This window comes from Protopterus annectens, chromosome 2.part2, assembly GCF_019279795.1.
Source record: "Protopterus annectens isolate FY-2018-M chromosome 2.part2, PAN1.0, whole genome shotgun sequence".
Taxonomy (NCBI): Eukaryota; Metazoa; Chordata; order Ceratodontiformes; family Protopteridae; genus Protopterus; species Protopterus annectens.
Window position 1 is genome coordinate 939,394,555 of NC_056730.1, and position 19,433 is coordinate 939,413,987.

At 39.9% G+C, this 19,433-nt stretch overlaps 1 protein-coding gene across 2 annotated transcripts in view; it reads left to right on the forward strand.

Annotated features, from left to right (window-relative positions):
* The window catches only part of XRCC4 (X-ray repair cross complementing 4), a 3,243,137-nt gene that overhangs the window by 2,216,525 nt on the left and 1,007,179 nt on the right, over positions 1 to 19,433 (forward strand). For both annotated transcript variants that reach the window (XM_044064256.1, XM_044064257.1), the window contains exon 7: positions 11,669 to 11,813. In XM_044064256.1, the coding sequence (XP_043920191.1) occupies positions 11,669 to 11,813 (145 nt within the window). The remainder of the gene's footprint in view (positions 1 to 11,668; positions 11,814 to 19,433) is intronic.

Consider the following 19,433-nt stretch of genomic DNA (forward strand, 5'->3'; position numbering starts at 1 on the left):
TGTGTTAGTTTTTTCATCACACCATGTATTACATCCCCCTCCTTTCCCCACTTAGTTTACAAGCTGTTTTTGTACATTTCCTATGTGCATCTGCAGTACTGCACACTTCTTTTAAACTGTCTAGCACTCTGGCTTTGTCTTCCTCTAGTTGAGTTTGAGATGTGTAATCTCTCTCTCTATTTGTCTATCAGAAACTGATTTTAAAGCTGCATCTGCATTTTGCAGAAAGACGGAATTGCTTCAACATACCATCTTGCCTGACCAAAACATTATTTTGTTTTTTCTGTCATGCTGTTTAGACTGTCCGATCATTTTCAGATAGTTTTTTTTAATTAAACTGACATTGCCTTGTCTGTGTGTTTAAAGCAGTTTTGCGAGTCTAGACACTCACCAGTTTCAGCTGCTTGCTGTTGAGCTTTGACATCTGCCAAAGCATTTACTGTAGTCTCTTCTGTATTACATTTTTATGTGCCTTTTTGACAATACTAAACTTTCCCTGTAAATCATTTTGGGAATCAATTCCTATAACTCCCGTAGTACTGGATCATGTTTTAGGGGTTTGCCAACACTGTTGATGAATCCCCTTCTGACCCAAACTGGCATGTGTAAATGCAAAAAAACATTTAAATAAAGCATCATTTTAAATAGACTACACAGTGTATGTCAACCATTGTTTAAATGCCAACATATTGAAACAAAATTACTTTCTTGTCTTGCCACTGAGGCACAGTCTGCAATGTTGTTGTGTCTTTCGGCTTATCCCAGTTAGGGGTCGCAACAGCGGAACTCCGGTCCGCTAATGTTTGGTAGTGGATTTTTACGTGCCGAGTTACCAGCCCTGACGCACAACCTTCAACGAAGGCACGACCATTCACGCATGTCTCCACACAGAAGACGCTCTAGCTGAGAATCGTACGGGACAACGTCTTGCTGTGAGGCGACAACGCTACCGCAGGCACAGTCTGCAATAAATAAGACTATTGGTATATATCAGTAGGAGAAATAACTGTCATTTCTGCTGAACCCTCCCCAATGACAATTGGTGTATTTTATACCCCTTGTAAACCTTGCTGGGCGTTTTGTAACTGTCTTGTCAGATTAACCTCTGTAGTTTGTGCCCTTAGTAAATGTTGTTGGGCTCTATCTGACTGTTACGTTAAACCAGAAATGGCATTATGTAAAGTCTGAATGCTATGCTGAGTCTGTTCCTCTAAATGGCATTATTGTCCCTTACTACTGTCTCTAGGGAAATTTTGAAAAGCTGTGAAAAACCTTTTCTTTAAAAGGTTAATATTAATAGCACACACTATTATGTTAGAACTGGAAAAGCCGAAAGACACAAACAAACTATTATGTTAGAACTTTCTTCTTTCTATGCATTTGCAATATTTGCTATAAATAAAATTGTTATGTAGTGTATTACATTAGTGGCAATAATTGCATCCACTTGTACTGTATGAGATTTGGGTGACTGTAGAAGGTACATTTAACTGTTGTATATGGGAAGAACTAACAACGCTAGAATCAAACAGATTGTTTATCAGAATAGGATATATCTTATGGTATGGTTTACATACTAGACTCCTGTGACAAGATAGACATAAGTTTGGAAAGTTACTTTCACATAAAAAACAGTCTTTATGAATTGCTGTACATTTTGTTATGTATGGATTATAGGCATTTATACATTTACAAACACAACTGTTATCTAAATTTTTAACATTAAACATTTTAGATTTACATTTGATGTCTGACACAGAAGGTTTAAACCATGTAAATTTGTATCTACAATATGTTGGCATTGTAAAGTTAACTGTACTGGCATCCATGTTATAACTGTGAAGAATTTACCATATTTTGTGTAGATGACAAACAGGTGATCAGGCTGAAGTCACTTAAAAGACACGGTGTCCTTCAACAGATGAATTGATAGTGGAACATCGCAAGACAGCTTCTATGGCGTCACTCTGTATCCACTAACGGAGTACTGAAACTGTTGATCTGTTGATGCACTGGAACTTTCAATCTGGTGAATTCACGAAAAATTTAAGGCCTTTATGAAAAATTAACTGTTGATAACGGATAAAAAAAGGTTGTGGCCAGTGGGCTAGGCTCACCATTGTAAAATATTATTATCACTGTAAAATATTATTCGTAGAGCTAGGCTGACAGACACGGTACTACTGTATCCATTAATATTTATCTGTATTAGTAGAAATTCTTGCCAGGCAGTTAATACTGTCAGAGTTATTTCAATTCTATTATAACATGGCTAGACACAAATAACTATAAACCGATGAACAGTCAGTCCAAAAACGTCACTAAAGAGTGAAACATACTGTCCAGTTTATACAGACTTTTAAATGTCCTTGTGACTTGTTCTTCTGGTTTGCATGATTTATGTTCTCCTTTGATTAGGCTGTATCTGAAGACTTCACAAAAAGTCTCTCCACTTCATCTTTGTGTCAGTTGAACTGTCTGTATTTTATTTAATTTATTTCTGCATTTGAAAGCTCAAAGAAAGTCAATGTCCTTTTTTCTATAACAAGATGCCTTTACAGTAAGCCCACAGCTATATGTTATTAATATCTAAGCTGAACATTTACAAGAAATTAACTGTTCTTGCAAAGCAAGCCATATTTTCTTTTGCTGCACACACAGTATAATTTTGGGGAAAGCATTTTAATTTATACAATCTCTATCAAGCATAATCCTTCTCCCTTGCCAATAGCCCATTTCTACCACAAATCTATCATTAGTCTTTTTTTTTTCTTCCTCTTCTATCACTCTTAGATACTGTCTAGCAGTTAGTATTATTACTCCTCTTTTTTTTGTCCCTCACATTCTACTGAATATCCATCCTGAAATCCTTTCTTTACTTGCATGCTCATTTCTTTCCAAATATGTCTCCTGCAGCACTGCATTTGTACTCTTCATTTCGTAATATAATGTAATACTCTTTTGTTTATACAAGTAAGGCCATTTATATTCCAAGATAATATGGCTAGAGGCCATTATGATAAAAAGCTATTGTTCCCAGCTGTTATACATGACTGTTTTTTGAATGTGTATTTTCAACTTTTATCTTACATGTACACACTGATCTCTTATACAGTTATTTCTTTTCAACTCCATTTGAACCCATATCACATTTTTCAAGACTTTATGCTTTAATGACCACCTCAGAAAACTAAATACATTTTCAGAACACCCCATCTCATAGTATTTAAGAACAAACACACAAAACTATGTACATTTTTAACAAATGAAGTTTAGCCTTCCAGATAGGAACAATAACACCAAACTGACAGCTGCACTCACAGGCATTACCTAATCTAAAATTAAGGTTATCCATGCTAAAGTGCATGTTACAGCCTGTGTTCTCACTTAATCTGATTGCTGTCTGTTAGTTTCTAATCCTTATTTCCCTCCAAGATGTAAAAAAAAGAACAGCTTGGGTGCTTTCAGAGCAGATTAACTTTTAGCCTTAAAAAGTGAAGTGGCTACTTTTAAATAAAACTAAATTGTGCAGTGTATTAAATGCATTAAAATATTAAGAATGCCAGGATGGCTACTGTCTCTGATTTACTCACCTTTGAGTACATTTGATTTGTTTTTTTTTGTTTTTCCATTAAATTACTGCCAAACATCTGCAGATCTCTTCCCAGCCAGTGCTTTCTCTTCACCTTTTCTGGTTGATTTTAGTTTTTGTTCTCCAAATTTCTTCTTTGTTGGCATGCAAACAGTGTACATACTAGTTAGTTAATGAATTCTATCCAAACTGACAATTTTGCTGGCCCTGTTTTCTTAGTTTCTGTTTTCACACCAGATAGCTGAAATTAAGCATTTGATCAGTTTGCAACCACCTTGGAAGTTCCTTCTGAAAAATTATTTTGATCAAATGGCAGCTGACCTAAACTAATTGGCTATTAATCACCTCATATAAAACTATTATTCTGTGTAAGGGATACTTCAGGAAAAACATGGTAGATAACAGAAAGAAGAAGGAAGTAGCAATTTTTGCAAAATTTAGGTAGAATCTAGAGGATAACTCGTTTTTTTAACTTGAGAGCCTTAAGAATGAAGATTATGCAAGTGCTTTTGCATGATTTGATCTGTTGTGAGACTGTTTGCTCTTGGCTATAACTGGTCAGAAAACAGCAGCTTCTAACATGAAGATGACAAGATAGTTGAAGGAATAGAATAAAATATGGTGCCATTCAAATTATTAAATTTTGTTTTCTGTAGTTATTTTTTAATAGTTTGGCCACTTTTAGAATGTGTTAAAAATAATCAAATTAAACAGTCAAATCAAATTAAACAGTCAAACACTTGTATGTTAACAAATATGACTCCTGATGGAAGAATGATGATTCAGAAAAAATGCTGCTCTTGTATAGTGGATAGAAGAACTTTGCTGCACATTAAGAACTTACACTTCCTAAAACTAAAGTGTGGCTCTGGAAGTAATGTGGAAGTGCTGAAACTTTGATGGTGCAGTTTTGTAAGGAGTTTGAAAACAAAACCCTTCTAAGTTCTGTTTCCAGAAAGAATGTGGGTACCATTTCAGAACATGAAGTATAAATGAGATGTATGCATATTTCAGTTTGCTGACAGGAATTAAGAAAGTATGGGGCTGAGGCTGAATACTTTCATATCCTTTTAGGCGTGTGTATAATTTGCTGCTACTTGTTTTACATAAATATGAAACAGTGAAATCATTATTCATGAGGATGTGTGTTGTTCAGAATCCAGAGAAAACTAATTTAGTTACATCACTAGGGCTACATTTAAGTTGAAAAAAAAAGAAAAAAAAAAACTTGTGTTAGTGTGTACTGTATGCAGAGCAGCTGTGAAATTATTTCCTGATTCTGTGTCATCTGGTGACAACTACCTTTATGTCCAACCTGGACTTAATAACAGGAATTCAGGTTTGACGTATAGGTGGAGTTACATGGCCATGAGGCTTTCCAGCGCAGGAGCTTCATCTCTAGGGTGACCTGGCTGCATACATGTATTCTTCCCACCTGGGATGATGGGTGGGCATGCAAGACTGCTATCTCACCAAGGACTTGGATCTGTTTTTGAAAGCAGAATATTGCAAGCCATGGGAATTTGGAAAGTATCTGTTTTTATACCATATCATGCATGTGTATGATCCTAAGTTGCACCCTCCCCTTTGACCCCTGAAGCCTACAATACAGCTCCACCTGTATATGGAACTTGCTACTGCATGCAGTCTAATTTCCCCCAGCTACTGCTCTCAGTACCCAGTCCCACATATAAGTGGACCCTGCTGAGAAGCTCATTCAGTTCAATGAACATTTTTCATTCCATCACTAATCCAGTTAGTGGTATACACAAACATACTTTACTGTATGCTATCAGTGCAGTGATTCACATATCCCTAGATGTCCTCCTGTATCATTGTTTCAGTATGTAGGACATAAAGGTGATGTACAGATGCAGTTACCCAGAACTTCTTTGCTGCCAATCTGAACACCATCATCAGTCGTCAGTCTGAATGTTCTTTGCTGTATACACATCAGATAAGTGCCCTGAAAATGTCAGTGTGAGAGGCAAATTCCCTTTAAGGATTGTCACAAACAGAAACCTCCCAAGAGCAGCTTTGTCATTTCTCAAAAGTTCTTTGGTCCCTTGTGGACTAGGTTACTATTCAGCCCGTTCCTCTTTCCCAAGTAGGAAAGCAATTCTATTCCAGAATTTTCCTGATTGCTCAAAAGGAGGACACTCAAAGGCCTGTTCTGGATCTCTACTGATGAACACCTTTCTCAAGGTTCCTTCCTTTCAGATGCTCTCTCTTCAAACCACGTTTCCTCTGTTTCTGCCCCAGGCTTTTCTGGTGTCCTTAGAACTGAAGGATGCCTACATTCATATTCCTAGTCACCCTTTTTTTTCGGGAATTTTTTGCATGTCTCTGTTTCTTTCTCTCATTTTCAGTTCTGTGCTTTGCCCTTTGGCCTGTCTGCTGCCTCAATGATATTCATAAAATGCCTAGCTCTCCTGTGATTGCCTTTTGCAAGCTCCAAGACATTCAGATTTTTCCTTCTTTAGATGACCTGTTGATTCAGGCACCCTCTCCCAGTTGCCTATTACAGGCTCTGGAGGTCATCATATCTGCTTCAAAATCTGGGGTTCATTATCAACTTCTAAAAGTTTGTCCTGCCTCTCTGTCTGGATCATGTGTATCTGGGCTGCAGGGTTCAGACCGTGCCAATGTTAGCTTCTCTTCCACCTCCAAATGTTTTATCCTTGACAGCTTTCTTTCAGTCTGTGTTTCCTCTGCCTGCCATTCTAGCCAGGGAGTTTTGTTTTGGGCCGTAGGATTCTTGGCTTCTTATATTCCATTGCTCCCTCTTGCTAGACTACATGTGTGGAAGTTTCAGTGCTGCCTCAAGTCAGTTTGGCTTCAGCATTGCCACCTTCTAGATTTCAGAGAGCCTCTCCTTCCTTGTCTCAAGTGTAATTTGAGTGGTGGATTTAGCAACTTACACTCAAACCAGGCATTCCCTTTCAGCTGCCAGTTCCTTCTCAAGAACTGTTCACCGACACTTTAGACATGGGGTTTGAGGCTTTCTGTGGTCACCTGAAAGTTCAGGGTCTCTGGGCACCTCATCAGAAGTCAAACCATATCAACATCAAAGAGATGAAATTTCTGATTCCGGTCCTTCAGGCTTTTCACCCTATGCTCTTTCCAGGCTCCCTGAAGGTTTACACAGACAACACCACAGTGATGTGGTATGTTAAGCGGGGGGGGGGGGGTCACACAGTTTTACGTTCTTTTCAGGCTGGCTCTTCAAGCCTGGGATCTTACTATCAATAATCAGCTAACTCTTCAGGCAGTGTATATTCCTTCAGAGCACAATCTAGTGGCAGACTCTTTGAGCAGGTCCAAAACACAGGCTTGTAAATGGATACTTCATAGAGATTTGTTTCTGGACATAGCCTATTGGTGGATACTCCTCAGACAGATCTTTTTGCCTCCTCTCTGAATGGGTAGCTCCCTTCTTTCTGTTCCAGAGTGCCATGCCATATGGCGTGGAAGAAAGATGGGATGTTTCTCATTGCCTTCTTTCCCCTTTCTCTAATTCCAAGACTCCTGCAGACGATTCAGCTGGACTCCCCAGAAATCTTGCTAGTGACACCTTTTTTGCCACTACAGCATTGATTCCCCCTTTTACTGCATCTGGTTGTGGCAATCACAACAAGTTCCCTCACTAGTTGGACCTCCTCACACAAGACAAGAGATCACTCATCCATCGTCACTTGCCCACTCTTCAACTGACACTGTGAGTGATAGCCTTTTGATCCCTTTTAAGCATCTCCTTTCAGGAGGCAAGGAAATCTGCAATCAGAAAGTCTTGTATGTCCAAATAGAAAAGGTTGTCTGTCTGGTATCATGCTCAAAGCCAGGACCCTTTTTCAGCTGGGGTCCCTCTGGTTCTTTCCTACTTGTGTGAGTTGCTCCAGTCTGGCTTGGCCTATTCTTCTGTAATGGTCCCTTCATCAGCTATTTCTGCCTGTCTGCCATTGAATCCTCCTTTGGTTTCTCATTTTAAGGTCATACAGTTTCTTGAAGGCATCCTGCATCTTGAACTTCTGTACTCTTCCCTAAGGTGAAGAACATGGCAACAGTAATGTACAGTGACATGGTAAAGTTCTGCAAAATCTTACCCAAACAGTAGCTGTTCTTCTCTTTACTGTTGCATTATGCAGTCCCTCCTTCTAACCCCTTTTTCTTTTGGTTTTGTTTTTGTAACCCTTCTGGCTGAGGGTCACTCTTTTCCATTTTCATTTTCTCCCTTTGGATGTGCATGGCTTCCTTTTTGTACTATGAAGACTGTTTTCTATTGGGGAAACTCCATTCTGGGTAACTGTGTCTGTACATCACCTTTATGCCGTACATCCTGTGTGAGGAGCACGTGTGACGTACTGTGCATACAAAATCTAAAGGCTTTGGTACACTGACCTGATGTTGTTCTATCCCTGGTAGGAGATCCATAAGGTGAAAAATACTGCAACAGTGAAGAGAATGACATCTGAAATTTACACAACTGTACTTTCTCTTCCTAAACATGATTACCCCATAGTAACTTCTTTCTACAGTGTTATAGCTGTGTAATTACAATGTGTTATATACTCTGTTAGGAGTCCTATCCTGTTTAATTTCTCTTTTCTTACTTTTTATTTAAATATAGGGCATTGAGTTATTTTGTGATATATTAACTGACTGCATGAGTGACTATTTATAGAATCATAGTGTGATGCCCCACCACTGGACCAGTAATCAAGGAACCTCAGTCCTCACCACTGGCAAGTGAGGGACCTGCACACTGGGAGGATGACAAGCACACACACACAGTGAAGTGCAATTTCCCTTAAGAGGACACAGAGACCACAGTCAGTCTGGGGCTGGTTTCTCCCTCTTTCTTCGGATCCCCAATAAGACTCCCCACTGGCCCAGCTATAGAGTTGAGATCTCAGCTGTGTGGCCAAGCCAAGGCCTCCAGCATCTTGTCTGTCCAACCAGTGCTTCATGTCAGTGTCCAAGTAGCTGACACACACATTTTGAGATTTGATTTATACACACACACACACACACACACACACCTACCTACCTGAAAAAGGCTGGCACAGGTTTACTAGCTATGCCCCTTCTGCCAGACTGTAAGGCAGTTTTTACTGCCACCAGCCACTACTTATCACCTACTTTAAGGCCGTTAGCAAGGGGTGTCCAATCTTACTTTGTAATGTTACTGTTAATCTAAATGGTAGTTTGACCAAGAGCAAGGCTTTTAGGAGTGGCCCACACAGTGTTACCAAATAAATATGCAAGAACACTAAGAGCTTGCAATATGTCTAGACAGTAAAACAAAAACTAGATTGAGAAAAAACACTTTATAAATAGCAAAGCTTTCGGGTAGAACCCTTTATGTATTAGTATTGAAGAAGGGTTGTACCCGAAAGCTTTGCTATTTATAAAGTGTTTTTTCTCAATCTAGTTTTTGTTTTACTTGCGTTCTTTGCAGTCTTTTGTTTGTTTAATATATCTAGACAGACCAGCCACAATTGAAAGGTTTAATTATATTTAATAATAAATAATAAAAGAACAAGAAAATATTCAGTAAACAATCACAGTTACTTCAGAGTTCAAAATCACAGGAAATATTTAAAACAACATTGCAGGACAGTCTCAAATAAATAAAGAAAACATCTAAGCTATACTTCACTATATTCCTAACTGTATTTAAGAGAATTCACTGTACCCTATACTGACTTACTCATAGCAAGGCAAGACAGATGTGGTGAGTGGGTTTTCCAGCTGATGTTGTCAGGTCAAAGACAAAATACAAAATGTACATTCTCTCTCAGAGAGTTCTTAACTTAATATTTCAAATATTACTGCTGGGATACTTGCAGCATGATATCACTTCTTGTCACCTGACTATCCCAAGTGAAAACCCCCACTGCAGTTGGTAGCATTTAGCATTTACCTATGAAAACACACAGACCTTAGAGCTTTTGGCAAATGGTGGAAGTCATAAAATAATTTACATTCTTCCACATTTAAAGACAATACAAAAACTTCTAGTTCTAGACATCGTCTCCTGATGCACTGAAACTAAAAGAGAACATCTCTTTTTTTATGTGGTTATAAAATTACTTAATTTTAACTATTTTTTCTGAAGTTTGGCAAGTTAACCTTCTATGTGCCACTTCACACTGTTAAAACATATACATTTACACAGTTACAATAGTTTATATACATTTCTATTCTTTTCCAGTAGGGTATACTGTGGATACATCTTTAAGCTGAGTACTCTACAACATATCTGTTCAACACACAGCTGTACAAACCATCTTATATGACATACAGTTCTAATACATTTGTAACACAAGCATATGAATCATGTTGATATTCACAAATGACACAACAGTTTGCAAAATTCCAGACAGCTGTGCTGGCAGTATCTCCTTTTGTTGCACATAGGATCATAGGAAGTTACTAGGCTAATGGCCCTAGAGCCCTTACATGCCTAGCCAAGGTCTACCCTTATTTCAAAGATCAGCACCTAATACCTATGTCCAAGAGGGACAGAGGTGGAACCCCCGGGTAAATTTACGGTTACCCATCCAATCATCCAAATTGTGTTTGAAGAGGGCCATTGAGGTGCTCTGTTTGACATGAAGTGGGAGTTGTTTTTATGTGTTTAAATCTACAGCAGAGTACAGAAATTATGCCTATCCACTCCATTATTGCATGGCAGCTGCTCAGTTTGCAGGAAATAAAACTCAGGTTTTTCAAACTTGATTACTTTAGTTCCAGTGAAGAAACTACACATTTTGGAATCAGAAAGCCCACTTTACTTATGAGAGCATAATTACTGAAAAAAAGTTGTTGTTGTTGTCTTTCGGCTTTTCCCAGGGTTAGGGGTCGCCACAGCGGAACTCCGGTCCGCTAGTGATTGACAGTAGATTTTCACGGTGCCGAGTTGCCAGCTCGACACCCAACCTTCAACGAAGGCACGCCCATTCACGCATGTCTTTTGGAACGTCACTCGACCCGTGGGGAGGACATGCAGACTCCACACAGAAGGCACTCCCCGCACACTAGCTGAGAATCGAACGGGAGATCCTCTTGCTGTGAGGCAACAACGCTACCACTGCACCACTGCGTATTAATTACTGAAAAAAGGTAAGAAAGCAAATTTTATATGATCTTTAGGAAGTGAGATAGTATTCCATTGTTAACATCATGTTGTACAATTAATAAGACAGGCTTGCAGGCTTAAATCCAGCCAATGCTGGTATGCATTGGTCAGACATAAACTATAGATTATATTACCTGATGCTAAATAAGTTGATGTATATGCATTTAATTAAAAGGAAACAAAAACACATATATATGGAGTGGCAGAAACATTTAGAAGTGCAGAAAAAGCACTGGAATGAATTAAACAAGGAGGTGGTTAAGTAACAATAGAACAGCCTTCTAAATGAACGAGATGTATCATGACTGTAGAAATAGTGATGTTTTGTTGAAGATGAGGAAAACAGCATCAGTTTATAAGGATGAAAGAAGGTAGCATGAACCGTCTGATGTACATAATCATGTTTTAAAAGGTCAGTTTTAGAAAATAAAAACATTAAACAAATATTGAAAATGTAAAGTAAACTGCAAAAATAGTGGGAAAACACAAGCTGAGATCTGAGTGTGAGTATTTAACAAGTCTGAGCATTAAAAGTTAAAAATCTTATAAGAAAATTATTTTTCAAGAAGGCAACAGTAGTAAAATGTGAGAAAAGAGGTATAAAGTAATTTGCTGAAATTGGCAGACATGACTTGAGTCTCTCTCAATTCTGATTGTGATTCAAAGCAGACTACTTAATCATAGTAAAGCTCCAGGGTTACCGATGCAAGTGGTAGCTATATATATATATATATATATATATATATATATATATATATATATGGGATCCTATCTGACTTGAGCTTCATATTAGTATAATTGGAACGGTGCCTTTGCCATCAGTACATTTTCATTCTTTTTCAGATATACTACGGTTTTCTTTTGGTGCTATGACTGTATGAGCTTGTTTTCACACAATGTCAGGAAATAATTCTGTTTCATTTGAACACTGCTAGCTCCTACTGCAAGTTTGGCCATTGACAACACTTCACCGGACATTATGGATATTGCTCCAAGTCGTAAGCGGAGACAACGATTGCAGAAGGCTGAAGAAATAGAAAGCAAGTCTTCAAAGCAGTCAGCTCAGCAGCCCAAAAGCAGGTTTGTTTTTTTAACTCTTATTATTATCATCATCACCAGTTTTCCTTTTCTTTGTCAGCCCAAACACCTCCTCTCCCTGCACTTTTGAAATCATTAGTACAAACTCATGCAGACACACCTATATGTGATTGTGTGTGTGTGTGTGTGTGTGTGTGTGTGTGTGTGTGTGTGTGTGTGTGTGTGTGTGTGTTTGGTCTACTCGAGAGATGCACTGGGAACTAAGGTCGGGTGGCATGATGCCAGGGTAAAATATATATATATATATATATATATATATATATATATATATATATATATATATATATATATATAGATAGATAGATATATAGATAGATAGATATATGATTGTCACTGCTGAAGTGACACCCTGACCACGTGCAAAAAAATGTGAAAAAGGGTAGGGGATTGATGGATGTATATGCACACACTATATAATTTTTATAGTTATAGATATACACACACACCTAGATAAATTAACTCGTGTATTTGGCTTAGTGATTTAGCAGAATATTTATAAACATATTTTACTAATTAATTTTTAAAACTGTATTTTTGTCTTAATTTTGTATATTTAAATTACTTGTTGGAAAGGTGCTGGAAAGCATTGTAAAAACTTCATGTATTTTAATGGGACAGGTTTCCAATCCATGTGAAGCTAAGTTAGTCTATTTACCCAGTTTAAGCGCAACCTAGACCAGTGCAAATTTACACCGGCCTGGCACCCATGTCCCTTATGGACAGAGGTGGCTTATAAATGCCTGGCTCTCAGTGTCCTATTCTGATACAGGACATCATTATTCTTTAGGGAAAACTTGGATAGGCTTAGAAAGGCTCCCTGGGTTGTTAGCCTAGTAACAGTCTATGAAGCTATAGCAAGAATGATACAGGTAGTTGGTGGTACAACATTGGCATTGCTGATCATGGGTCACTTAGTCCTTTTTACTTAACTTTATGACATTTTACTTTATTTTCATATGTTTGTTCATTGGCCTTATGAGCAGTAGTGATATTGCTGTACCAACAACCACTTGAATTATACTTTGTCAACCTCTTGTGCTTCTGGATGACTGAAGTGCATTAAAACTCCCATGACCTTCTTTAGTGGAGGCTGGGTACCTCTGCTAGCATATTGTATTGCTACAACTTGTATCACCAAGTGGCAGCATTACCATTAGAAAGAGCATTAACAGTAGACCACAGAAGTCCATTTACATTTTTCTCTGTTTTAATTTGTCCTCATTCTTACCAATCTCTACAAGCAACCACGGCAGAAAGTCTGTATTTTGGCTTATGAGTAGTTCTGTCATTTGAGTTCATCATCATCATAACCATCACCTACTCTTTTTCTGATTTTTACATGGGTTGTGGTGACACATCAGCTGTCATCATCTATCCTGAATCAAATACACCCATTTACCTTCTTTGACAGTCATGTCCAACTGGCACAGATCAGTTTCAAACAATCCATTATCTCTTGTTTGGACAACCCTCTCATCTCTTGCTCTCTTCCTGTATCTCCCTCATCTGCTTTACCAAATCATATTCTGCTTTCCTGCACATGTGACTGAGCCACTGTAATATCTTTTCATTTACCTTCTCTGCAGTTAGGACTACTTTGGTTTCTGCTATGATGTCTTCATTTCTTCATCTGCTCCACAGTGTTTATCCCACTGCCCATCACTGGCACTTCGTCTTTATTACCTCAGGCTTCCTGTGCTGGTTTGCTTTCATCACCCAGGTTTCTGTGCCATGTAGAAGCACTGATTTTACCACTGTTTTGTACCCCTTACTTTTCGGCCTCTTTGGCATTCTTGGAGTCACATGGTAGGCAAGTAGAGGTGGAAAGGATGAAACTCTGTACCCTGGGCTACAGGAAGCATTTTGTTAACAGAGCCTTAGTCTTCTGCAGTAACTGCCAGACTATGATGGAAGCAAGGCACCAGTTGTACATTTGTGAAGAAGCTACATAAATATATATAAGTAGCTTGAGTTTTTGTATAATGTTAATACACTGTGGCTGAAGGCAGTTACAAAACTAAAAGCTGCTGTCTACAGTTAAGAAATTTGTGCAATGACTTGGAAGAGAGCGAAGGTAGAATTCATTACTAGACAGTGAAAATGCAGTAATTTCTCTTCTTACAATAATCTTTCTTTCCTTCTTGTTATTTCACTGCAGCAATCCCTCCTTTACCTGCTTAATAGGTCCTGTGGACTCTGCAGAGTGACTGCTGGAGCTGAGCAGACAAGTTTGGGGATGGGCTAGGGGGAGAAGCAATTTGTGAAAGAGCAGGGGAAGAACCGAATACTTCTTCAAATCCAAGTAAGCAGTAGAGGATTTCTATTACACGGCCTTAAAAAATTGAATATGCTTCTTACAGACTCCATGCCCATATATGATCAAACTAACTGTAGTGTCACTAGTGTGGGTTCTCAGAGGTAAGGGCATATTAGCCAGATATGTACAGACAACAGTTAATTTTCTGATGGTAATTTTATGTTTTCTTTTTCTTTTTTTTCTTTAGGATGAAAGGGACAGGGGAAGCACCATTTTTTTAAATTCATTTACTGATGCACTATGAAATTTAGTGACAATGATTATGCATGAATAACTCTTGCTAATTACCAAAAGAAAACATTTCACTTTTGGCATGAATAATAATAACTGACAGCAAGTAGCATTAGTGGGGTCTACCAAGTAGCATAGGGCCCCTAGGCAGATGCCTGGGTCATCTTGTACTAGATTTGGCTATAGGAAGTATTGGTGCGAAGGGGAGGGATAGACAGTGAAATTTGAGAATATACCACCGAATAAGAGACACCCCTTACATTATATTTTGTTTGCATCATTTAGGATCTGTCCCATTCCCCGAAAATTACAAATTTTTTTCAGTTAGGGAATTTTTCTGACAGACTGTCATACTACTGAAACTTGAGTATTATGCTCTATTAAACTGCTAAAATATGAGTATGTATCACCCTGCTCCAGAAAACCAGTGTACATTGCCTGCCCCTCAGCTTCAAAATAGTCAGCATAAACAAACTGCACAGTCAGTCTGGAAACTGCAAAGGTGCTTCTAACATGCATAAAAGGTTGTCCCATGTCACTTCACTACTCTCAGTGATCAAATATTAGTTTTAGTAATACCAGAGTATCAAGTTCTCATTATCAGTAATTCACTACATTTAATCACCTGGAAAAATGTTCCTCAGATATTCTCTTCTCTAATAAAAAGGTTCCTTTATGAAAGACAAAAATCATAAATGTTCTGGCTGGTAGCTGAGTGATGTCCTTCCGTATCACTGTTGCAGTATTCCTATCCTAAGGGATGTCCTGTCAAGGATAACCCAATGTCTGGCCAATTTAACAAACCTTTAGTAGTTATAAGTGCTGTATGTCACATGCACGCTCCCTGTGCAAGGTGTAAGGCATAAAATTGATGTATTGGATGCACACACTCAAAACTTCTTCACTGTCCGTTCAAATGCCATCATTGAACGTCGGTCTGAACACCCTTCTGCTGTGCTGATTACCAAGCTGCATTTCAGATAAGTGCTCTGTTGGAGTTTCATAGGTTCATAGGTAGGTACTAGGCTATCTGCCCAAGGACATTTATAAGCCTAGCCAGTATGTGTTGGCTTTTGCCTCCCTTATAAATTAGTTTCCTGGGCCTCTGTCCAGCAGGGCCATTGAAGTGATCCCAGGGGTAAATTTACGATTTCCCATCCACTCATCAAGATTTCTCTTGAAGAGAGTCAGTGAGGGGCTTTGCCTAACATAAATTGGGATTCTATTCCAAAGTGAGGGAAGTCTCTGGGACAGGACTCTATCCTTCCAGCATTTCCTGTTTATTGTTGTGCTGAGGTTTAAATCCCTGGAGCGTGTGGCTCTAAGAGATTTGGTTTTCTTGAGGTGGAGCATGTCCATTAATTCCGGGTTGGACATGGCCTTGTACGTCAGGCAGAGATCACCTCTGAGTAGGCGGTAAGCAACCGAGTAGAACTGGAGTTTCTTTAGCCGAGCTGCATAGGGCATCTGTATGAGACCCACGATCCTCTTGGTGAGGTACTTCTGTGGTCTTTCCAGCTGTTGCAGGTGTCGAGTAAGGTACATTCCAAATGGGGCATTGTACTCTATTATGGGCCTGATGAGTGATGAGTAGAGGGGTACAATGACCTCTCTTGATCTAGATGTGAACCCTTTCGTGATTAGGTGGGCTACATAGAAGGATTTTCTAACCACTTTGTCAATGTGATCATCAAAGGAGAGGTTGCTATCTACCTGGGTCCTCAGATCCCTAATTACATCTTCTGTACTTAGTGGATTACCACCTATGTGATAATTCGTGGGCACTTTGTTTTTCCCAAAGGGGATGCCTATGCACCTTTGGCATTTAGCTTGAGGCCATGGTTCTGACACCAGGTGTTCATCTCCGTGAGACCCTTCTGGAGGATGTCTGTGTCAGCCAGAGAGTCGATTATGGCCCCCGGTTTGCAGTCATCTGCGAACTTGGTCAGCCATAGTCCTCCCATGCTTGCCTGTACCTCAGAAAAGTATATACCGAACAGGAGGTGTCCCAGGACTGAGCCCTGTGGGACGCCACTTGTAACCGGTTTAGAGTCGGACATGGCACCCACAACTCTGACCATGTGAGTTCTATCCGTGAGCCAGTTGGCAACCCATCTCGTGACATAGTGGTTGATGTTCAAGCTGGTAAGCTTATCTATAATGCCAGAGTGGGGAATGGTGTAGAAGGCCTTAGCGAGGTCCAGGTAGGCTGTGTGGACTACCTTACCCACATCTATGGCCCTGGAAACTGTTTCAAAGAAGTCAACTAGGTTTAGGAGGCAGGATCTGCTTTTAACAATGCTGAATTGGGTAAGGTCCAGTGTCTGAAGGTTCCCAATGTCTTTGTTAATGAGTTCCATGATGTTGCGCTCCATAGCTTTGCAGGCCAGGCTAGTCAGGCTTATAGGGCGATAGTTCCCAGGATCTGTTGTGGCACCACCTTTGTGGAGCGGGATAACTGTTGCTGTATGCCATTCTTTGGGTACATAGCCTGTGGTAAGGCTGAGTCTGAACAGTGAATTTGGGTGAGGGTTTAGTTAATTTTGGAGCTTGTGTAAGACGCAGCCTGGGATACCATCTGGTCCCATTTATGCTGTGTTTTTGGCTTTGGAGAGGGCTGTTTTCACCTGCGTGTCTGTGATGTCTGGGACTCTACATTCTTCTGGGATGGACACGGGCCCTTTTGGCGGAGGGGGGGGGGGGTAAAGTTTGCACTGAACCTGTCAGCCAGGATGTTGGCTATGTCAGTTGGCTCAGTGTATATTTTGCCATTTTGCACTAGCTCAGAGCAGATCTGAAAGTTGCCACCTAGATTCTTGACATAGCTAAAGACGGCTTTGTGATTATCTTTAGAGACTTTGGCAATTTTTCTTTCGAAACTGGCCTTGGATTATTTTATGAGGGATCGTAATTTCTTGCTAATACTGATCAGGGATGCCTTTCCTTTTTGGGATTTTGCTGCATCATGTAATAGTTTCCTCCTCCTTCTGTTGTATAGCTTATTTATGGCCGGGGACCACCAGACTGGTTTCCTCTTTTTGGAGGAGTGAGTCTTGGTTTTACTTGGGATGGCTCGATCCATGCATTCCTGTAGGTGCCCATAGAATGCATTTGTGAAGGATTCAGCGGTTTGGGCAGCATTATCCTTTAGCAAGGGGGCTTTGAAACTTTCCACCTCGGTCCTGAGAAGTGTGAAGTTTGCTTTTGAAAAGTTTTTCACAGTGGTTTCCTTGACTGGGGGTGGGGTCGGGATGTGGATGTCCAGTCTGATTAGTTTATGGTCTGATCTTACCAGCGAGTGGTTTACCTCTGGTGTGGAACACTGATCCCCCATGTTGGTGATGATCAGGTCCAGTATGTTGTCACCTCTTGTAGGAGTGGTGACCAGTTGTTCCAGGGCATTTGAGTTTATAAACTCTAGGAAGCATTGGGCAAATTAGTTTGTACTTGAGTAGTTTTCCCAGTCAGTGTTTGGATAGTTGAAATCACCCAGTATCATGGTGTTTGGTAGGACCTTCATATTTTCCAATGTTTTCAGGAATGCTGAGTGGGGGTCCTGAGACAAGGTTGGGTGATCTGTAGCAAGCTACGAACTGGAGAGCAGCTTTGCCCACTGTTAGTTGCACATGGATGGTCTCCGAGGCCTCTTAGCTTTCTTTTTTATTTAGTGTTGTTTGGTTCATGTCATCCTGAAAGGAAAAATGTCGGTGTGGGAAGCAAATTCTCCATAAAGACCTTCAAGACCAGTGTCATTTCTGTTTGAGAGCTTCCCACGACCATACACAGTGTTTTATCTGCTTTTGCCCCTAAGACACTACAGAGTCATCTCTCCACTATCTATTTACCTTGAAAATCTGTGTTTTAAGCTGCTGACTCAAGGTGCTATAGCAGAGTCCTCCCCTCTTGAGGGTCAGCCATTTGCCAAGAAAAAGGCCCCAAAACTTGGGTTTGTTATGGCTGCTGTCCAACCTGCTAAGGACATCTTTCCTGAGGCTAGTGAAAACCCAGAGGATCATCTTGTGGTCACCTTGGATTCCTGTTGGAGGCTGGCATGGATCCGACTTCTCTCATGTTCTCAGAGGCTTTGCAAACATCTTCTCCTGACATTGAGGGGGAACCTTAGCTGATTATATCTGAGGGACCGAGGGGGATTCAGTAGATCTTAGTTAGAGAGCAGATCCCTACCATACTTACTGAATGTCACCAGGCGTCTGATCCTCCAAGGGTGTTTCGTGTGCACGTCCTGCAGAAAAAGCAGCAGAAAACCAAGCGTATTTCCCCTGTAGTTAAGGATCCCCAATGTGAATGGCAGGATTTCACTCAGTTGTTATTTAATGCTTTAATGGCTTTCAAGCCTCCTTAAGGGGTGTCTGTGACTGCCACTCCCTAGTCTTCCACTCCTCTCAAAAGATCCAAGAAATTAGACTTTTCAGATAAGGATATGGATTCTGGGGAAGAGTCCTTGGCTTACTCTTCTTGAATCACTTCCCCCTGGACTATGGTTCAGAGGAAGAGGATTCTATTAATCCAGATTACCCTTTGGATAAATTCTCCTTTGGGGATACCGTTGGCTAAATAATGGAGTTTTTTTTTTTTAAGTAAGACTGTTCTCAAGTCCTGATATTCGGAAACAGTGTTATGAACTCCTCCAGATGGAGTCTTCTAAGCCATCAGCTGTTCCCCCTGTTCTGGATGTCCCCCTGGATACCTTTTCAGTAGCTTCTGTGGCCCCTGAGTCTCAGATCCTGCCACCAAATAACCTGATAGATTTTACAAGGTGCTTGACAAATGTAAATTTCTTTATAAATGCCCTTCTGTAATGTCTGTCTCTTCTGGCAAGCTCTCCAAACTGTTGCCCTCTACCTAGTTGCTTACTTCAGATAAGGATAGTAGAGCCATGGAGAGGCTGGGCAAAAAGTTTTATATTGCTGCACTTTATCCTTTTGGTCCATTAACTACCAGACTCATATGACCAGGTATGTTTTTTTCCCTCCTTTATCATGTTTCCAAAGTGGTTTCTGACCTTTCTGACTCTGAGGGGTAGGCTTGTGCCA